Source organism: Chanodichthys erythropterus, chromosome 24 (genome assembly GCF_024489055.1).
Source record: "Chanodichthys erythropterus isolate Z2021 chromosome 24, ASM2448905v1, whole genome shotgun sequence".
NCBI classification, from domain to species: domain Eukaryota; kingdom Metazoa; phylum Chordata; class Actinopteri; order Cypriniformes; family Xenocyprididae; genus Chanodichthys; species Chanodichthys erythropterus.
Window position 1 is genome coordinate 1,466,767 of NC_090244.1, and position 23,014 is coordinate 1,489,780.

General features: G+C 39.6%; 1 protein-coding gene across 10 annotated transcripts in view; it reads right to left on the reverse strand.

The window, feature by feature from the left end:
- znf609a (zinc finger protein 609a) overlaps positions 1-23,014 on the reverse strand; it is a 103,379-nt gene that overhangs the window by 24,748 nt on the left and 55,617 nt on the right. Inside the window, exon 1 of one of the 10 annotated variants that reach the window (XM_067380587.1) lies at positions 18,162-22,012. The exons of 7 other annotated variants lie outside the window; for them this stretch is intronic. Coding sequence is in view for 1 of the 3 variants with exons in the window: in XM_067380583.1 (XP_067236684.1) it covers positions 8,435-8,539 (105 nt within the window). In the remaining 2 variants the exon portion in view is untranslated. Of the gene's footprint in view, positions 1-8,434; positions 8,951-8,976; positions 9,125-18,161; positions 22,013-23,014 lie in introns of those variants that run through there. 2 more of the 10 variants (XM_067380591.1, XM_067380583.1) reach the window with 2 other exon arrangements.

A 23,014-nucleotide genomic window follows, 5' to 3' on the forward strand; every position in this document is an offset into this window, starting at 1 on the left:
CTCTGCGGTTAACACAAGATTGAGTTTTTCAAACAACTGACACACCAAGCCAAAAAATAAATCGTGCACGTTTTTTTTTCTCCCCCAGCCATCTTTTTTTTCTGAAACTATCATTTAAATAATCTCCAAACTACATCATAATCTGGGCCGACGACAGGCTTTACTTATCAAGTACAATTGGGTGAAATAAATACCTCTACAGGAAAGAAACATGATCTGCCTCTTCAGAACACCATGGACGACCCAAGCGAGAGTGACACCTGAGAGGACGCTTGTAAAAGAACCTTTCCTTGCCAATGGAGAAGAACTAGGGGGATCCCACTCAGGTCTGGAAAGCATCAGGCAACCTTAAATCGGATAACATTTCCGCTGTGCAAATGATCTCTCCAAACCCTTCGAGGAGGACGACGAAACAAAGAAGTCTGGGAGGACTGGAGGAAAGAAATCTCACCCAGTGATACTAGAAAGGATCTGACATGGAAGTGCAGCTACTTTTTCTACTGGCCCAAATTTTCCAGAAACTTTCCAGGATTTTTGGAAACTTTCTGGAAATTTACCAGAAAGTTTCTGCCCCTTTGCACCCCCCTAGCTCTGCAAAATATTTTCACTGTCCCATGTAATTTTTTCTACTGGCCCAGTTGGGTCAGTGGTTCAATTTTTTACTTGCCCTGCCTAGAAATATAAAGGATTTTTGGAAACTTTCAGGACATTTTGAAAAGTTTCTGGAAATTTTCTGGCCCTTTGCATTCCTAGCCCAGGCAAATTTTTCATTGGCCCCACCAAAAAAAAAAAAAGAAAAGTTCTAACAGTTTTTATCTTTTCTACTGGCCCGGTTGGGTCAGTGGTTCAAATTTTTACTAGGGATGCAAAAGGGATGGAACATTTCTGGTAAATTTCCAGAAACTTTCCAGGGTTTTTTTTTAAACTTTTGGGAAATTTTGGAAAGTTTATGGAAATTTACCGGAATTTTTTTTTACCCCTTTGCATCCCTTGCCCGGCCACAAAAAAACTAATACATAAAATAGTTATAATAGTTAAAATAGTTGTTTTTGTCCCATGTAACCTTGTATTCTAATAAATAAAGTTGTTTACGACATCAACATTATAGATACCAGTGAAATTTCATAATTCTCAATTCCAATTTTGATGAGGTCATATAAAGTTAAAATATTATTAAAGACAAGTAAACGTAAGTAATAACATAAGAGCAAATAAACAAATTAAAAGCAATAACAAATCAAAAACAATAGATAGGACAGGTCTAACTGTAGAATTCCAGTAAAGAAATGTAAGAAAAGTAATCAAATGTAAAATAACACTGCATAGTCTTCACTGTATAGATTAAATACAGATTAATCCTTATTGAAGTGTTTTATTTAAGAGCAGTGAGTGATTGAGTCTTTTTGTTGTTTGATTAACATTAATGACACAGACAGACAGCAGCAGGTTTATTAGGCTGCTGTCACTTTAAGAGTGAATACACTGATCCAATATACTTTCTCATCTTTTTACACTCATTTAAGTCATAACCGACTAACTATTCTAATTGTTGAACCCTGGATCTGAATTAGGTTCAGGTCACGTGTCTCCAAAATCAAAATGCGCCTCGGCCCCCAGCTGAGGAAAATCACATCTGTTAAACGAGTGTCACACATTAACTTGAACTGCATTTCCACCTCAACCGTGAGCAAGACGTTGATGGAAATAACAGATGCCTCGTGCTCAGAGAGCAAAGTAACGTCTAGCCACAACAGAATGACCACAGAGGTGGGTGTGCTCGATGACTTCAATGTTACCAGGGAAAAAACCCAAGAACGCCTGCCAAGACAAGCTGCTGCACCTCTGAGACGCGCTTTGCGGTTGAAAACATTGGATATTTCTCTCCTGCGATAAGAACACAAACACACAGCACTGACATTTGAGAGCAAGAGGGAAATAACAAATGCAACTTAAAAAAAGCTTTTATTTAGGAGTGCATGATGTTAAAATTCTATTAGATTAGTTTAAAACTCTATTTTATAAACTGTAAACAATAAAATCTATCATTTTAAATGCAACAAGCTTTTATTTTATTATAGTGTATGATATTAAAATTGTAGCCAAACTGATATTTCTTAGTTTAAAATAGTTAGAAATTCTTTAATATTTTGTCTGAATTAAATATAACAAAATAAAATGGCCTAAAAAGAAATAAAACAGTAAACGCTAAAATACAAAGTTTAAGCTTAAAAGTGCACAATATTAAAGTTGTAGTCATTACAATAATGCTAATAAACAAATACTATAATATTGTATTTATTCAAAAATATCTTATATTATTTATATTATATAAAATAAAATAAATACTAAAAAGACTAAAAAAATTAAACAGAAAATACCAAAAAGTAAAAAATAAAAATACTAAAACATAATAAGTTTTAAATGCTACGAGTGAATTTAACATCACATTATAATGTGAAGTATATAAAAATGGATATTCATACAGATTTGGTAATATTTCATTTAACAATTATTAGTGTTTTTAAAGTGAGTGTTAGTTGATGGCAAAATTAGTCCAGTTAAAATATAGCAAATACATATTATCTGATATATATTATACATATATTATCTGATATGGATAAATTACATACAAAAAAAATCTGCAATATCGGCTGATAACCAATATGGTTCTGATATATCGCTACTTTTATTACTTTTTTAGTACATCAAAGTCAAACGCTGCAAAAGAGTACAAAGAAAAAGAATTAGCTAACAAGAATTTCACTGCAACATTAAACAGGCAAAAAGTAAGGAAAACCCATGATGCTTTAAACCAATCATCAATCAACACCTTTCAGCACGTCGACACAGTTTAACAAACATCACATAATGTTTAGATGTACTTCACTCTAAGAGGCCTTACAGGTTAGCGTCGCTAATCCGAGCTATGTAAACAACAGACAGCGTCGCGTTCTGGGCTGGAGGGGAAAAAACGTAAGAAAGAGGTGTTAAGAGACTTTAAACATCCTCTTGTCAGCCTTACATCCTGAATGAAAGAATCGTTGCAGAAAAACCTGCATTCCACTGGACGAGAAAACAAAGTCTGCTCGCCAATCAATGGCTGAAAAACAAACGGAGAAAGAGAGCCGCGGCTTCCAGCGCTCAAACCAAAACACTTTGGCACTGCCAGACAAAACACGGCGGTCATGCGATGTTGTTTCGCGGGGGCCTGTTTTCTTTAAACGCACAATGCGAAGGTGTCAGATTCAGGAACCCGTGGTTCAAAGTCGAATCCAAAGAGGATAACGGATTAAAAAGGCCAAATAACCGGCGTAATGAGACACTGCAGGTAATGTCACTACAGTTCCCGAGCTGATTTTCCCAACAATAATGCTTCTGTTCCAGCACTTAAACAGGCTTGCATAGACTGAATCCGGTAATATCTCTAAGGTCATAAAACAAATGGGGCTCTAACTGCCTGGGCCTATAATTAGAGAGCAGGGGTGACTAAAAATCTGATTCATGGAAACCAAAAACTGCCTGTAATTTGAGTTCAACTGGCCTCTGGAACCTGCTCTGCTGACCACATTTGAGGCACTAAATTGGTATGTACAGAGATGTCAACCATTGGTCTGACCGCTGGGGGCAGCGCGAACGAAAGCGCCTTCATGCTACCATGTCACACGCAAGTGCCCAAGACGAGCATCTCGCAAACATCATCAGGAGACTTTAAGGGATATTTTTGTTCCTACTATGGAAGTCAGTGGCTTCCGTCAACTATCTGGTTACCAACATTATTCAAAATATCTGATAGAATTTTCATTTTTGGGTGAACTAACCCTTTAAACTGTCAATAAGAACAAGCATTAAACTAGCGGATCTGGATGCTGATTGGTCAATATTGTACATTACCCACAGATACGTATCCTGAGCCACAGATTCTGATTAAGATTTCAACTCTTTAAAGCCTATCCCATATCATATTTGGTATGCAAATTTCCTCTAAATGATCAAACCTTTGCTGTAAAACCTGTTGTACTCTAATACATGCTTTCTGTCATCTGATTGATAGTTTATACTTTTTTTTAGCAAGTAAAAAGTCTTTTGGTGTAATTCTACAAAAGTACACCTTCGGCTCATGGTTCATGTGTCTTTTTGCTGTGAAATCTTTACTGATTTTTTTAAACATAAGAACACTCACTCACTTAAGTTCATTGAAAATGTTGAGTCTCAACTATGATCATCAGGCTTTTGAGGAAGGTTTATTTGTTCATCTCTTAATCATTGTATTGCATTGCATTATATGTTTTAAAACTAGAGAGCTATGATCACAAAACTAAGCATTTAAACATCATCTTAAGATGTATTATTGGCAGATATTGATGCATTTTATGCAAGTAGTCTGATATATTGATATAAAGATCTCAGTGATTTACATTACAAGCCTCATAATTTCATATTTCTTTTTGTCCATTTAAATATCAGCAACTGCTCCAAACTGCATATTTTGACTCAGTTTGCATCTGAATAAAATGAAGCTGTTTTGTCCTTTATCAGACTATATGAGCCATAAAAGCCTGATGCATCAAATATGATACTCGAAAAACATGCATTTAAGATTTAAAAAAAATATTTTGTCTAAAGTAAACGGCTCCATTTTAAAAAACTGGATTTTATTTCAGGCTTTACAGATTTAAAGGCTCAAAAACACAAAGAGAAACCTTGAGGGAAAACAAAAACGTGAGAAAAGGAAACATGTGAACCAACAGAGCATCTTCAGACGACGAAAGCAACAAAAAAGCCTTGAACCACAAGGGAAAAAAAAAAAAAAAAAAAAAAAAAAAAAAAAGAGTGTGCAAAAGAGCAAACAGAGGAAAAAAACAACAACAAAGACAGCCACCGCATTAACAGTGTCATCTAGTACAGACATCCCCCTGCTTCATAACCCACATTCACAAGACATTCAAAACAGACATGTGTCTCATTAAAGCCAGAGAGCATCTTAAGATGTCAACATGCCTGCCCTTCTGATAGTGCCACATTCATTTTGTTCTCCAGTTGTTTACCATCGAGGAACCCAAGCAAACTAACATACTAGTCATTCTTAAAGGGATTGTTAACCTCAAAATGAGAAATCTGTCATCTTTTACTCACCCTCATGTTGTTACAAACCCATATAGCCTAACTGCATATCACAAAAGACGATATTTTGAAGAATGTTTCAGCTGTTTCATACAATAAAAGTCAATGGGACCAAAACAAAACACTGCACTGACTTTCATTGTATGAACAAAAACAAAACATTATTATATTATATTATATTATATTATATTATATTATATTATATTATATTATATTATATTATATTATATTATATTATATTATATTATATTATATTAATGTTATGTTATGTTATATTATATTATATTATATTATATTATATTACATTACATTACATTATATTATATTATATTATATTATATTATATACCACATTACAGTTCCATATCACTTCACCAAATAATTTAAGTTATTTCAAAAGGTCCTTAGAGCAGACAACAGCAAAAGAAACAAAACCCAAAACGACACTTACCAAGCACATTAATATAGGATATATACAGGATAAAAACGACAAATTATTTCAGTTTTTTGCCACCAAATTATGTTTTATTATGTACGAAAAGCACATACTCTCTCCCTCTCAAACAGAGTACAGAAACACACTTACACAGAAACATGTTGTCAGCACTGCTCTGACGATTTTATCAGTAAAATAGTTTAGCAACTTAAAAGCTACATGGTATTTCACACTAGCAAGGTAATAACTGCACTGTTCTTGAAGCAGATGAACTTGCAGTTTCGCCATTAGTAGAGACGCTGCTGCCGAACACTGTTGAGAGATGCACAGACTTAGGGAATTCACAAACGCTTCATCTCTCTCTCTCTCTCTCATACCTGCATGCTACAAGCCTCCGTTACTAGCTCTAAAATGGCGTTTTGGAATTTACGTAATGCAGCAGGATTCAGAGTTCACTGATCATGTGATGAGTGTAAGTGACGAGTTGACTGACAAGGCCATGGCGGAGGATTCGTTGCACAACAGAGCGTAAACGTCTGAAAAATGTCTGATCTTGTAGAATGTAGGGATGTGCACAAATAGTCGAATATTCGAATATTCGTTCTGTAATTAATATTCGAAAAATAAAAATACTATTCGAATTTTACTATGTTGCTTTGCTGGCCGTAAATGCAGTGAATCTATGATAAATCCTAAGCACTATGCTGTTGAGCGAATTCGTAAACACCGCTGATTGGCCACTGTGTTGATGCGCTCATCGGATATGTCTGTGATTGGCTACAATGATCAACGCACGGCAGCGCTTGAAAGCACACAGAAGTGTTTGAATTTGAAAGCGTTTTGAAAGCGGACTGGTCCACGACAGACGCCTGCTTTTAAACACTCCCGTGTGTATATCTGTAAGCGCTTGGTGAAAAGCGTCATTGATGACTATAACAGCGTTGATCATTCAAGTCAAACACAGACATATCAGATGAGACGTGAAAACAATGGCCAATCAGAGGTGTTTAGGAATCTGCTCAACAATGCTCAAAGCATCACATTTTTACATTTCAGTACCGAAATCGGTACTTTTGACAACTCGATTAGGGTGGGATCGTGTAGTTGTAACAATCTCTTAGCTCTGCATTATGCCTGAAGAAATATTAGGTCTCTATTGGCACTTTGTTGCACTTATTGTTTGCACTTAGGACTAAGACAAAACTATTATTCATTTTTATTTATACTGTTTTTTCATAAATCAATTTGTGGAAAGGAGTTCAGTTAGCAGGTCAAAAGTTGTACAAGCTCATAAATCATGCAGTTCTGAGGTCTGAAGAGACTCATATGAAATCATACAGGAGAGAAGCCAGTGAGTTGAGTCCATGGCAAAACCTTTTACAGTAATTCAGTATTGTTGTCTTTTACTGCATATGATAATTCATACTCAGAATGTAGAACTGAAATGACATTCATTACAAGATGATTAGTTAAAGCATTTCAAATGCATACAGAATATTTGCGTGTCAGAGTATTTTTTTAAAAATAGAGTAAAAAAATTGTTTAATTCTCTTGATCTCAACCGCGTGTCCCGTTCAACCACGTGAGCCGTCACCTCACACCCCTATTTATAAGATATTTAAAGACTTGTTTAAATGAAATAAATGCTTATTTGCTGAATGCTGAAACTTTCTTAAACATTTCTATCTGATAATTTGCAAGACAGAACTGTTCAACAGAGACTGTGAACGAATAAAAGTCATGAACACAGTCAAAATAAAAGCCCAACTTCTGACACATCAGTCAAGCAGAAAACTTTTGCGATGGCAATAATAATATACCCAAATATTGACCGATATATATGGGTCGAACACTAGAAAAAAAACAGCAAACTTCACAAATGAACTAGCTAGTCTTTCCTGATCTATTCCTACTTGGCTCACTTTAAATGTGCAGATATCAAACGAACAAATACCCGATGTGAAAAGGAGAAATTTTCTGCCTGACATCTCCTGGTAACAGCATCCCTGTGGATTTCTTGTTATCTTCCTGTCAGGGTGAAGAGCAGCACTAGCCACTCTGCGTGGTTCGCTCTCTTTATCATGACAGAAGCCTGGCTTTTGACTCGTTATGAGAGCGTGGGGTTTGACAACGAGACAAACTGACAGGTGAGCGGGACGCACTGAGCAGGAAGAGGCCGTCTGAGCGATTTAGCCATGTTTACCACAGAAACCTCGTTACCACACCTCAGCTACAGCAGGCAGAAACACACTGTTAGCTCTGCAGACAGACAGGCGTTATGCACAGTTAATTCGGTTCAATTGGCCACACGAGCAGAGCGCGGCGTAGGCAGAATATCAATTTTGGAAAGCTTGACGTTCCGCATCAATGAAAACAAGAAGGGAAAAGGTTCAACCACAAACAATGACACCATCTAAGAGGCATCGGCGGCGAAGCAAACACTACGATTGGCTCCTAACAGACGGAGCTCGTTGCCAATCAGATGCAGCGGTTGACTGAGTGGGCGGAAGGCCAAACGGAGCCCCGTGGGAAATGGGATCATCGCAGGGAGTTTCCCTTCATCCGACGGCCCTTAGCAACAGCCTCTCAGTGAGAAATCACCTGTTGCTAAGAGGATGGAGAGATGCACATCCTAGCAACAACAGGAGCGACTCCCTCTTTCCTGATGGAAGAGCGAGAACAGAAAGATACCTACGTGCCACACACACAACAAAGCAATTATGAGCGCTTAGAAAAAAAAACAAAAAAACAAACAGTCTGAAAGCTCACAGCACTTGATAAGACCACACCGTCAAATGCGATCTGCAGGAAACAAATAACCCAATATACATCATTTTCACACAACAGATATGAAAGTAAGCAACACGCATCTATTTACCTGTAAGATGCCTCTATCCGGCTCAGCGTTGTGAGATGAACGCGTATGCATGCATAGCTGTGAATGTGAAAGCGTGTGCATGTGTGAGCGTGTGTGTGTGCGCATCTGCTGAGCAACCGAAAGAGAGAGCCTTGGAAAGGAAGCAAGGAGTGGTAACCTCAACAACACCTGTGAGCAGTTGCGAGCAACCAATAGTGTGTGTTTTCAGTATGTCAGCAGACGCTCAGGGCTAAATATGGAGACCTGACGATGGTGAGAAAAAACAAAACAGACTGTAACACATCACTGTTACAAGACCACCTTACAAACACTTACTACTACAAAAACAAGCAGAAATATATGAAACTCTTGGTATTATTATTATTATTTATTAATGTTGCTGTTTGTTTTTCAAATATATTATATAGCAAAATGTACGGTTAATATTAGCAGTAAAATATAAAAAGATTTTACCATTTTAATAAGTAGCACTTGACTAGAGTGCTGCTCTTTTTAACCAAAGCGCAGATAAAGATTAAGGACTTTTCACAGTAAAACTGTACCTTCAGGCTGTTGAGTTGAAAGTCATGTTTTACAACAACATCTGGGCTGTTAAAACAAGCAAATCAAAGAAAAGCAGACCCACGCCTACACGTTTGCACCGTCACCACAAAAACATGGCTAGTTGCTGTTCTAAAACCACCATTTTAACTGTTCCATCCAACCAACAAATGGCTCAATGGTCAAGAGTGAGTCAAGGCATTGAGACATGGACTAGTTCCTAAATCTGACCTACTGAAGCAAAAACACTCTGATAGAAACTTCAACAGAGCAGAAGTGAAAACCCATGAGACGATTAGCTTTAATCCTCATGTCAACTCATAATTTCTTCTAGAGTGTGCACAATCAGATGTCGTTCTCTTGTTTGTTAGAAGTCTTCTCAACTCTATTGCAGCAGTAGTCACTGATGCTCCAATTCTCAAATGAAACTGAATGACTTTCTGTAGGGCTGCCCTCGACTAAAGATTTTTCTAGTCGACTATTTAAGCCATTAGTCAACTAATCACACGTTTATGTAATTTAATTACTTAAATATACTAAGGGGCTCAAGCGCATGCATAAAGCTTGCAACAAAGCACTGGCAAAACTAATGATTATGAATGTGGTGGAAAAAATAGCAAGTTTATATAAAAGTTTATCATTATAAAATAACATTTTAATTGTTTATTAATAAACTAGTGTTTTCTCAGTCAATATTGGCTGCAAAGATGAAGTTGACAATGCTGACTCATCATCTCCGCAGTAACGCACCTATTAGGAAATGTGACCAATTACATAATCAAAGAGTATGTTTTTAGATTCAAACTGGTTTGTTTAAAAGTAGGCTTTTCAAGCTTTCTATTTCTAACGTCTGTGAGAAGGTAGCCTGAGTTTTGGTTCTTTTATGTGATGCGCTGCTGTTCAGGGAGACCGAGATGGCAGAAAGCGCATTCTGTTTGTTTTCTTTATTTTACAAAAGCACAACATTTTGTACACAAAGTGTACAAAAATAAAAGTAGACTCCTTACAGTTTGGAATTATGTATTACTCTTTTCTATATGACAAAAAAAATAAGTTGAAAAAAATGCAAGTGATGCAAGTATACCTTAGCTGCCTTCCACACTCGCACACATTTATCTAGGTTGACGTTAGAGCAAGTGGCCATGTAAAAGTTGCTACTACTTACATGTTTCAAATGATAAGCCATATTTGAGGTCAATGGATGCTCAGCGAACGTTTGGATTCCCTGCCCGACATACTGTACTTACCCTAAGGATCCGCCGTTAATGGTCTATCCCTCACAGACTATGTGACTTTGCCACTTCCTATGGAGTGATTTTTTTCTGCAACTAACCGACTAATAAAATCTTGGTCTACTAAGCCTTTCTAGTCAACTAACATTTAGTCAATTATTAGGGGGCAGTCCTACGCCAAATAATAGCGCACATTTATCTAGGTTGTTAGAGCGAGCGAACTTGTAAAGGTGCAACTACTTGCATGTTTCAAGTGATAAGCCATGTTTGTTGATGAATGATAGGCGAATGTTTGGATTTCTCTGCCGTTAACGATCTGTCCATCGCATACTGCGTGATTTCACCTGTGGAGGTTTTGTTTTCTCCGACTAGCCGACTATTACCAATTTTGGTCGACTAAGCCTCCTCTCGTCGACTACTAGGGGGCAGCCCTAACTTTCCATCATTCAAAGCACTGTACACTGCATTATTAAAACAGAACAACGTGAAATACAGCACAGGGCAGACACCACAGCATTTAGGCTGTTTCTCTGCTTTTGCCCCAGTTTCTCTAAGATGGATGAGCGCCAGTTCACCTCTGGGGTGCTCTCACTTTTCAGCCCATGCGTGAAAACAGACAATCCGAGAGGAGAAAACAAGTGGAAGAGGGTGTGGGGGAAGGGGAGTGTTGAAGATGCGTTTGTGTGGCCTGGAAGAAAAAAAAAAAAAAACCTAGTACTGCTCTGAGTAATCTGACCTCAACGCAAGCAAGAGCCGAGAGGAAAATCTCCCCTACAGACAGCATAACAATCAAGATAGTGTTTCCTGCGTGGGAAAAAGAAAAAAAGAAGAGTCCTTGAAGCATACAAGTATTCAGGGCAAAACAACCTGCATTAAGCCAGATGGTAGAAGATCAGTCTGCCCAGAAAGAGCAAGAGACCTCAGATTGCCTGATAACCACACAAGCTTTAACGGATGGCTTAGCATCTATTGATTCCATAAGGAAGTGCACGCTAAGCTGTCTGGAACAAAATGAGATTCAAAGTGAAGGCTAACAAACAACTCTAAGTAAATGCACATTAGACAGTGAGTCTGCGCACTTCATCTCAACCCACTTCGTCCAATAGGCCGCGATCATTACAGAAACTAGCTCAAGATATGCACAGCTTCAGCAAGACCTGGTGGAGCTTGCTTTCCAGAAAAAGAAGTTTAAATTCATTTTATCATATAAAATAAAAGGGATGGGTTTACTGGCTGGAAATGGAATTGACCACAAACAGTTAACTACTATGCAAGGTAGCGCACAGATGGGAACTTAAACGGGGGACAGCAATCCAGTGAGGTTGCAAACTTAAAGCCTGCAAAGTCTCATTTCTTCATTTAACAAGATTGCTTGGGCAGATTATAAATGTCTGAAAATAACAGCAGTTGAACAGTCTCTTCGGTTAAACCTTAACCTAAACTTAATGGGATTATAGTTTGATAAATGTAAATTTTACATGAGGGCAGCTAGAATGCACGAACATATAGCTGGATTGTTTTTTACATTAAAATATAGCAGTAAAGAATCTAAGGTGCTACATAAAGCCCAACTAGCAATGAAATTCTCTTATATTCCTGTATGGAGGTCACGATCTGGACCTCAGACAATTTCCACCACTGAGACCGAGCTCTAGCTTTTTAAAGTTTGTTCTGCACCATTTAAGCTGTAGGCGTAAGTGGAATGAGTCAGCAAAAAAGAAAAACACTTCAAGTTCAAATCTCTCACGAACCCCCACGACACATTAGTCACAACAATCCAATTCACTTCCAGATTTTAAGAAGTTACGCATTAAAACTGCTGAAGAAAACATTTTGTGAATATGAATATGGTTCCAAAGTTCAATCTGCACTATGGAAACTAGTGGACCACCCCCAAGTTTCTCTCCCATCCAAGTCCTGCCCACATGACCTCAGGTCATTCCATATAAGCAGAGCTGATTACAATAATAACCAACATTCAAGGTCAGTCACTGGTGCACTAGCAGTAGGGGATGGAATGAGGGCAGGGTGGGTCAAGAGAGAGCCGATGGAGATAAGAAGCCCTGAGGGACTGAGGAGAAGAAACAGCTCTTGGAATTTGGCAATGTGGACTGAACAGGGAACTGGTGTTAGCTTTAGAACGTTACAGAGGAGATTAACTTGTCTAAATGTTGGATAACATCCCAGCACATGCCAACAATCACAAACAGATTTTGGATTTAATCTTATTTGTAATCCTATTCGTCAATGACCAATGATCTGTAATGAACATTTTAATTCTAAACGAGCCAGGGTGAATAGCCAGAGCGATATTTTGTATCTCCGGTTAGACATTGAGGACATACTTCCACAAACCTCATCTGCTGCCTACATAGGTAGCCATCTTCTAAGGGTGCATGGTAACCGATCTGGAACACTTTAAATAGGCATAAAGTCACTGATACATAAATAGTGCTCATCTTGTAAACCGCATGAAAAACTTGACTAAAAACTGATTCGAAGAGTGTTTGATGTTAGCATTTTGCCAAGCTTAGTGGGGGATATTTGGTACAAGGCTGTACAAATAACATGGGGTGCCAGTACAAAAAAAAAAAAAATCCTTTCAAGATCCATTTCTGCTAAACAGTACTATATAGTATTCTGTATGCTTTTATTTTGGCTCTGCGTATGCTTTTTGTCATCGGCGATAAACAGGTACTAAATAACATTCATTCCAGCTGTTGCCGGATATCTGCTAATCAGGAGAACTGAGACGGCACAGGGTTAACAGCAGCAACCTGCATCCAAAGCCTAAAGGCATCCGACTGAACAAACAACCCTGAATGTTCAACGGCTTGAATGTTGGCACACAATGAGTTTATCCATGAAGAGGACAGGGGATGAGAGCAGATTACGATTAAGCTAACTCTGCCATGTTGTGAAATGCAGACAAACAATGGTGGAATCAGGAAATCCATGCACAATGCTATAAAAGGAAACATAAGAAATTAGCCAAACTGCAAACAACATTAAAATAAGAGACAGAGATTTAGGGGGTCATGAACAAATAATCTATCAGCATAAAGCAAACTGTGAAATTGCATGCTTTGTCTATTCTGAGGTTCAGAGTCAAGAATGAAAATGATTAATAGTTACAAAATTAATTACCAGTACTTGGAGTAAAATTTGGCTGGAAGGCAAAGAGGGAAAAAAAGTGGCCGAACAAGAGAGGCTAAAGTGGGAGGACATTTCAGGCAAGGAGGAGTTGACCCTTGGACTGTGATACTATTTCCGCCCCACCACAAATCTCAGCTGCCAGACCTTACATAACACACAAACTCGCTTCAACCTGTCTTTAAACAACCACATGCTTACCTCTCAAATCGGCTTGAGAACCACAGACTTCAAAAAAAACAACCTCCCTCCTTTTCTCTCCTCTCACATTCTCAATTTACTTCACCTCCCACCTTGTCCTCCCTCTCTTTTTCTCCTTTTTTCCCACCTACTCAAACAGCCCTCTCTCTAAAGGAACCATGAGTAACTGACACCGCTCTTGAATTTTGAGAGCTGTGGCACAAGGACACCGCTTGTTCGCCCAACAGCAGGAGGAGTGAAGGGGTAGAGAGGGGGAAAAAAGCTCCCTGGGTGCTTTTGACTTGGCAGGGCTAGGAGAAGCTCTTCAGGCAGAGTTTATCTGCTGGGCTCTGGCAGTCAGCCGACACTGCTGGTGTGCTGTGGGCTGCAGGGGGGTTGAATACTGCATCCTCAGTCAGCGATGGACCTGTCACTTACAGTGAGCTATCTGCAGGGATTTAGAGAGAGAGAAGAAAAAAAATGGAGAGAGAAAGAGAGGAGGAGAGAGAGCAACAACTATTTATAGCCTCTCAAAGGCTTCCTGTTACTGTTCAGCAAAGCAGGAAGGAGGGGCAAACTCCCAGAGAGGAAGAGTGAGGCATAGAAGGGTAATGAGAAATAGAAAGAGACTTATCCCTCTGCTTTCATCCACACAGGAAAACATGACTACCCATCACCAGTCAGCGAATAACACCAAAGACCATAAACCAGTTGCAACAAGCTCCTCAAGTGTAAGAGATAATACACTTACAAATATCACTATGGATCTAAAGCAGTTTATTGTAGGCAACCACAGGTCTTGCATGGATGGATGGAATGAAACAGAAACATCATCATCTTAGTTGATAGTTAGTTTTTCAATATCACACAATTTTTATCTTACTACAGGCCTAATATATCAACCAAATTTCACACAAACAACAATCCAATTACCCATTTTCAACAAAGCTACTTCAGGAATATAAACACTATTCTACCTCAGACTTTAATGCAGATCCAAATTCAGAGCGACAACAATAATTACACATTTGCCTCTGAAGCCCTGCTCAGAACCTATGCTGTGAATCTGAAACTCACTAACGCTTTGCATGCACTCAAATGTTTGCATACAGAGGAGTGAAGTGAGGTCTAAATACTTTTAGCAGGCAAGGACAAACCCTGAGCAAATTGTGTTCAGAAGAACAAAGAGAGAGAAAGCAAGAGGGAGATTAAGGACCGCAGGTCCCCTGTAAAGCTGGCGACAAGCCAAGATGCTTACAATCATCATTACGCAAATCCTAGCTGCCCATCAAGTCCAAGAATGTTTTCTCCTTTATGAGTGACAGGTAAGAAGAGGCATGAAGAGACACAGAGTGAGGCATTGCTCACTGATTAAAGATGAGCGTTTGTGTGTGGTTTCACCAATCCATGAGCATCCTTCAACAAAGGGCTCTTTGGTAGATGCTGTCCACAACACCCTTGGGTAGACCATGCCCGCAATGCTCTTGGGTATCCACAACATGGACTCTAAAATGAGAAAATCTCTTTCACACTCTCGCTCTGCCTTTCTCAGAGAGAAGCCTCCATTTGATGACCTCGTTAGTTCAAGCACTTAATCCGCTAATGCCCAGATAAAACTAAATGAGAGAGGACGGGAGGAGGGAAGGAGGAGGCAGGCGGGGTGAGAAAGTAAGTGGAGTAGGAGGGGAAAGAGAAGCTACGACAATGACTAACATGCTGCAGAGCCAAGAGAAAATTCTGGCCACCCGCTTGAGACCAGATTCAACAGCCCATGGAATAATGGGAAGGTGCTGCATCCACTTAACACTTTTGGTATTGATTCTAAAAAAACAAAACATTAGATTAAAGAACTATAATGGGATTAACAATGACCAGATGTGTGTTAATTGAGCTGACATCCAATGATTGAAAAGGAATTTTAAATGCATATATTCCAAGAGGAGATCTCAAACTTTGTAAAGGCTGTAAATTACCCAGCTCAAGATATTCTTGGTTTTCCTAAAACTCCTGCTGGGTTGACCTGATAATTGAATAACCATTCCATAGCTCTGGAATTCTGGTTAAGGTCATAATCACCTGTGAATTCTCAAAGTAACTCTTAGAGCTTAGCCATGAAACACTGCAATCTGCAAGAACCAACTCTCTTGGCTCAGTAGAAAAACCCAATTTCCTCTTGTGAGGCAGATCCGTAAGAGGAAAGGGGTTTTATCTGAGAACTCAGCAACTCCACCATTTCATCCAGAGCCAAAGGATCAATTTGCAGGGCAGAGAGACTAGAAAATAAGAGCCCAGAGTGCCTTCTTGCACTCAGTAAAGAGGTGAGCCACAGATTAGAGAGAGAGAGAGAGAGTCTGGCTTGCCTCCAGAATAGAATTTGAGGACTTTGATGTGGCCTTTCCAAGGCTAAGGGTCAGTACTTGTTGCACCCCCTGTAGTTATTTCAAACAAAGTCACACACTGTGCAATGAAAAACAGCTCTTCCTTCTGAGGTTGATTATCATTGTTGTTGAAGTTGTTAGCTGGATGCAAACAGCCAAACAGTGACCAACAGCACCATTGTTGTTTTCTGTTTGCCTGATTTGAGATAAAGTTGCAAATATTTATGATAATGTTATCATCATACCACAGGGGTTGCATTTGTGAACTAGACAATAGCTGCACAAGGACACTACCAAAATGGCCAACAAGAAAAACATCAAACTTGCTAATAAAGGCAGGTCTATTGGCTGGCAAAGGAACAGTCCCTCTTTCAGACAAAATTTCACTTGTCATACAACTGTTGCAGGCCAACAAGCCTCAATTGTTCCTTCATTTTTGCAAGGTTTTAGCTCATTTACTAGCATCACAAATAATCCCAGGTACCTTTGGTTGAATTCCCGCCTTTGAGTCTAACCACACAAATTCTCACCTACAGAATCTGAGAGGAAACTGTAGCACCTGCAAAGTGCACACAGCTGATGAACCTAGAATACAAGTCAAGAGAAAATCAATGACATCTGAATGAAGTAAACTTCCAACCTTCCTTCCTAAACAAGCATTAGAAGAAATGGAAGGCATCTTCCATCCTTCAGGCATTTTCTTGCTCATTATCCCTCTCCTAACTGCAACGTTGCCAGTGCATGTCATTTAAGAGTCTTTAATATCTCTTTCATCCATGTGATTAACAAACAGCTACTTTTGCCTGTCACTCCATATGAGGGCTGATAAAATATTCACACATCAAGCATTTCTCCTTTGAGCCGCTGAACGAATCTGGTGTATATATGTCCAAACATCTCCATTTTTGCCAAGCTCAGACAGGCAGATCTACAGAACTTTGATGAATAGCCAGATTTATTATGACCGTTCCTCAGAGAAGGGTGCAGTATGAGGACAGTCTCGAATATGAATTACCAGAATGCTGATTCGATCTCAGCAGGCAGAGAGAGACAGCAGGGCCTGAATACCAATACACACTTCCTGGATCAGGACAAGGACTTGATTACTGATGCCTGTCAGGAGGAGTGGAAAAGTCCTTAAGTGTACTCTGGAGGGATGCCTGCAGGCAAGCACTCCAAAAGTGAGAGAGCTGCTTTCAATCAATTCTGACTCAGAAAGAGAGGAAAAAGGGAGCAAAAGAGTGAAGACTTTAAGCAAAAGAGCAAGGAATAGCTGTACTGGGTTTCAGATCGACTGCACCCAAAACAGTTTTGACCTACAGCACAATAAATAAGACAAGTTAATTCGGGCACAAATGATGACAGGTGGCCCATTTTTTAGGGCTCAGCACCTTTGCTCTGCCAGGAATGGTAGGGAAATATGATTGTGGTTTTAACCACAGGGCTCTCTGGGAGTCTAATAAGGACAAATCCTCCTCAAACCAACCAGCAGAGCCTAATGAAACACAAGAATGACAAAAATTATGAGGGAGGTGCACCTGCTCATTTTTCAGAACACATTGAGGGGTAAAGATGGGGGAATACTGCTTTCTCTGCCCAAAGTGGAAGCAACTTTGTGGTGATTTGTAGGGTCAAACCCTCCCCCTCTTCTGCTGGGCATGAAACCCTGGCAAAGTGCCGAAAACTCTTCTCTGCGGCTCTGCGGAATTCTGGAGAAGACCTGAGGTCATGCATTTGAAACTTTTAAAAGGATAGAGAAAGAATCCATTAGTGTTTTTGTTTCATTATGAGGGCAATAAATTCAGCCAAATGCAGCTGACCCCGTTCCAGAAGATGCACAATGTGTGAGTGCCATATAAAACCTCTTTAAACAAAAGTGTGGATCTACAATCTTTTTTTTTTCTTTTTTTTTTTAAACAAAACAAAACAATCAGTCACCAATCACAGATAAGACATCTTAAAGCAGGTTACTTAAAGACTGTCTAAACTCCAGATTTTGGCAAAGATATGGAATACATTACACAGGCTCTTCTGGTTCAGTTCTGCATAACTGAATTAAGAGAAAAAGCATCCAATTTTTCTTAGTTCACCTCAACAACTCTCAGAAACTCATCTCTGTCTGATGGTAACCATCTTGCAGACATTTGATATAAGGCTCTGATCCATGGCTCCTTTAAATGTCCATTTGCTTGGGTAATTGGAATAACTTTTTTGAAGGAAAAAAATAACCCATTGAGAAGATACCTGAATTTCCGTGCCGTTTCAGATCAGGGTCCTCTTCACAATAGCCTGATAGAGCGTCTACAGATGGATGGCCGGGCATGTGACAAGGTACCGCTGACGGGGCCGTCTGGCTCGCTGCTTCCAGGAAGCCAGATTCCAGGGCGCTAATCCAGAGAGACTCAGAGGCCCAGAAATGCCATCAGGTCCCTTGGCAGAGAACACATGCCTGCTTTGTGTCCCAGTCTGCCGTCGATGAAGTGCTGCAGGAACGCGAGCCCCTGCACAGTTCCCCAAGTGGGAACCAAAGCACCCCTTGTTTATTCCTCTGCATAAAGCCATCGAGTAGGTAGAGTGGAGAGGTTGAGGATTTGGAATGAAGAGACACTGGCTGGGTTGGGGAAAGAGTGGGGAGGTTAACGGCAATCACATGGGAATCTGAATGGATTAAGGGGTTCGGTATGAGGCTTTTCATAGTAGTGCAGTCCTACTGAATCATTCAAGCTTTTCTCAAACTGTAACAAATCATCTTTTTAATGCGGTGGCTTCTGTCACAATGCACTTTGTTGCATCTGTTAAGAAACAGACAAAGACTGCCTCTCTGTTTCACAGTTCAGGGTGTAAGCCCAGAAACATGGACACACAGGTTTGGGAGATAAACCATGAACTGAAAACACATTCCACAGTTGAGCAGTCACTGTGTGCAATGGCTCTCGCAGTTCACAGAATGCTTGACATTCTCTAACACACAGCACACAGGAGGCCAGGGGGCCCCTTCATGCTAACACCTCATAAATCCCGCCATTCCTCCCCCCGACTGCACCTTCAGGGCCTTACAGATACAAGGACAATTAAGTAAGAAAGAGAGAGAGAGAGAGCAACAGATAACATTGAGGAACAGCAGTGAAAACATGCCAGAGTTTTCAGATTTCTGCAACACAGTCATACTGAAAGTTCTTTTTCCACCTTTCACAAATAGATAAAACATACGTACTTCATCAGAACAAGACTTTCAACTGCACGGCTGCAAAATGCAGAGCAACTAACAGGTTAACCAAAGGTCTGACAGAAATGAGACACAGATCAAAAAACAGGTCACTGACACAAATGAAAAGTTCAAAGACTGGTGAAAAAACGAAAGCTTGAAACAGTACAAAACAGCACTTTTGGCAGTACCACAGTGACTGTATTACATACCATGGTACATATAATATATTTATATACGGAGGTATTTTTGTCAATAAAGCATTTCAAAGAGCAATGTGGTACTATTATGGTACATGGTAATACTATGGTACATTTTGGTACTTTTTCAGTGGTGAAATGTAGCATGGAGAGGGGGAGGCCCATGGATTTGCATAATGTGCATTTGCATGCATACAATATTTGTCTGGCCATTGATAGAAAAGGAAAATGCAACTAAAACAGATTTATCCTGCTGTTTTCAGTCATGATCTCTTCAACGCACATGGAGGACAATAAAAAAATATCTTTAGACATTTAACATCTAAAAGCAACCAGGATAAAAAAAAAAAACTCAGATAAAGAACAGGGGAACAAGGGTTATAAACAAAGCTCTGCAATCTTGCTTAAGAATTCATACAGCATTTCTGAAAACTTTTCGTTTGTTAGGATGTAAAGTTTGGGTCCTGTCAGGAGATATGAGGTGAGACAAGCAGCAAACTCTCAGAGAGCCTGAACCGAACTGGCACCTGCCTTTAAACATTTATGCCTGATGCATTTTTAACACACAACATAAAAAAGGCATGACTCGGTTGTTTTCCCTTCACTATCCTTCCCAGCTTGCTCACATACAGACACACACACACACATTTCTGCATTGTAGAGCAGTCAGAAAAACTTCAGCGATTCGTCAGCTACGGGAATGCTGGGTAAACGGTCAAGTCTGTCTTGCTAAAATCAGAACTCTTGTGATTCAAACTCTGTTTGGTTACTAGCAGGCGTTCCTACCCACGACACAGCTCATTTGCATGAATTTGAACAATCGCCAACTCTAATTAAAAATGAATGTCTTGGGGTGGCTTTGTTGCTGCAAATCGCTTTCAGTGCAAATGCCATTTCAGAAAAAAAAAAACGTATTATTCCTTCTTTTTCAGAGTCTCAGTAGCGGTAGACTTTCAGGCCAGCACAGTGATCTCATTAAAGCAGCCTTCTCTGCGAGTCCGACCTCATCAGGCCGAGACAGACACTGGTGTAGTGGCGGCTCGCCGGATGGCTGTTAACCTGACAGCGCACCTGTCAGTGTACCTGTCGGAGAGAAAGCTAAGTTTTTCCACAGTCAATCAGGACCGGGCAGATACATCAGAACCAGAGGGAGATATGACACCACCCAAGCTCATTATCAGTGCGAGGTATGCGTGTTGTAATGAGAACATGGGCAGAGCCAGCCAGAGCTTTTAGCTGTCAGTTCACCAGAAGCTGTTTTACTGTCGAAAAAAGGGGTTCAATGTGGATGCTTATTAGCATGCAATTAGCATAGTGTCTGATACCAAACAACTGCTTAACACAGCAGCGACAATCTTAAATTAAATTTATTTCTTTAAGAGTTCTTTAAGAAAGAATTTTAAAAAAGCTTGCCATCTCAGGCTCTGAGAACAAATTGGCTTATAAAAAGATGACTACCCACAAACCCCTAGCGGTCTTCAGAGCTCTTACACAGCTGTGGATTTGTCTAAAAATAGCTCAGATTTGAGCGGGGCATTAAGTGTGATATCCTCCTCCTAAAAGGCACCAATTGTTCTCTGATAAATAATCTGATGTCAGATTCAGTTTCTAGACCAAACACAACTGGGGCAGAAGTAAATTCAAGCAAATCTGCAAAACAAGGCTTGCCTTTAATGAAGACATGGATATACGGCATTTATAGAGAGCATGTGATATGGGTTGTGTTACCATTTATCAGATTTCCATATTAAGAATAAATTGACTTAAAAGGAACTACACAGTAAAGCTTAAAGTGGATTTATAATGCCCCTTTTACAAGATGTAATATAGGTCTCTAGAATGTGTCTGTGAAGTTTCAGCTCAAAATACCCACAGATCATTTATTACAAATTTGCCCCTATTTGGGTGTGAGCAAAAACACGCCATTTTTGTGTGTGTCCCTTTAAATGCAAATGAGCTGCTGCTCCCGCCCCCTTTCCAGAAGAGGGCGGAGCTTTAACAGCTCAACAACAATGAGGATTGTCAGTAACAGTGTTCAGCCTTACATTGTTCAAACCGGAGTCGACACTGATGGAGAGACTCAGGAAGAAGTTACAACTTTTAGGACGTTTCTGAATGGTTAGTGGATAAATTGATGTAGTTGCTGTGGAGTTGATTCAACTCATCCACTAGCATGTGCCGTCATGTTCATCTTTTGACCCTTATTTGTGAAGCAGTCCGGCGTAAAATGACGGCATGGCAGTGACAATATAGTACAACTCCTGTTCATGATTTTGAAGCCCAAAAAAAATATGCATCCATCCATCATAAAAGTAATCCGTACAGCTCCAGGTTGTCAACAAAGGTCTTCTGAAGCGAAGCAATGGTGTTTTTGTAAGGAAAATATCCATGTTTAAAACTTTCTAAATTATAATAACTAGCTTGCGGCAAACGGCCAAATGCATTGAGTTACAGTGTAAGAGTAACCCTTGACCTGATGCATGATGTAGGATGTAGGAGTATTGTAAGCTTAGATGCCTCTCGCAGTTTAAACAAATAGGGCTGTACAACAAACTCAAGCTCCTCTTCTCTTATATCAAGATCCTCCAACATTTCGATTTAAAATTTCTCATTTTAGACTTCTAATTCGTGAACGGTGGGGTTTTTTTGTTTTTTTTTTCGGGTCAGAGGTCACTCTTCCACTGCAAATAAAATTTTCATCTGTCTGCCGAAAGCTAGTTATTATAGTTAATAAAGTTTTAAATATGGATGTTTTTCTAACAAAAACCCTTTGCTTCACTTCAGAAGGCCTTTATTATCCCACTGGAGCTGTATGGATTACTTTTATGATGGATGGATGGATGGATGCACTTTGTGTGCGCTTCAAAATCACGCCCCCCATTCACTGCCATTATAAAGCTTGGAAGAGCCAGGATATTTTTAAATATAACAGCAATTGTATTCGTCTGAAAGAAGATAGTCATATTCACCTAGGATGGCTTGAGGGTGAATAAATCATAAGAAAATTTTCATTTTAGGTTGAATTAATACTTTAAACTTAACAAAAGCAGAAAAATTTGAAATGTTGCCATGTCATCTAAGTACTTAAATTAGCAAAACTAAAACTCAAATAAAAATTCAGAGACATTCTACGTATACATTTTAGGGAAAAAGCAAAAAGCAAGAAAAAAAAAATACACTAAGCCAATGCATCTGGCTTCTCTTTTTGTTCACTCAGAAAAGAAACAAGCAGGGGGGCCAGTCCAGACTTATCCAATAGGCTCGCATGTAATGCAATGGCCTCCTCGGTCTGAGCGTGTGACAGCCTGTGGTGAGGCTGGATCAGGCCTGCAGCGGCTGGATTGCAGAGAGGAAGGAGAGCGAGAGTGAGGTAAACAGATGAATAAAACATTGTGGTTTTGTGCAGCCCTGACCTCGGTTAACACCACGCTGTTTACACACAAGAGCAGTGTGAACCGGTGAGGGGAGTGGCACACATTCACACAAAAGCACAAAGACGTCGAGCATGAAACAGATATGCTCATGTTCTCCTTTCAGCGCACAATCAATGGATTGACTCACAAAGTTCCTCTGTCTTGACCCATTTATAGACCGTCGTCTGTTCTAATACGAGCATGTAAACTGGAGCCCATGAGAAGAGACTTTTCACAGGGTTATCAGGGACACGCGATTGTTTAAAACTTCACTCATCC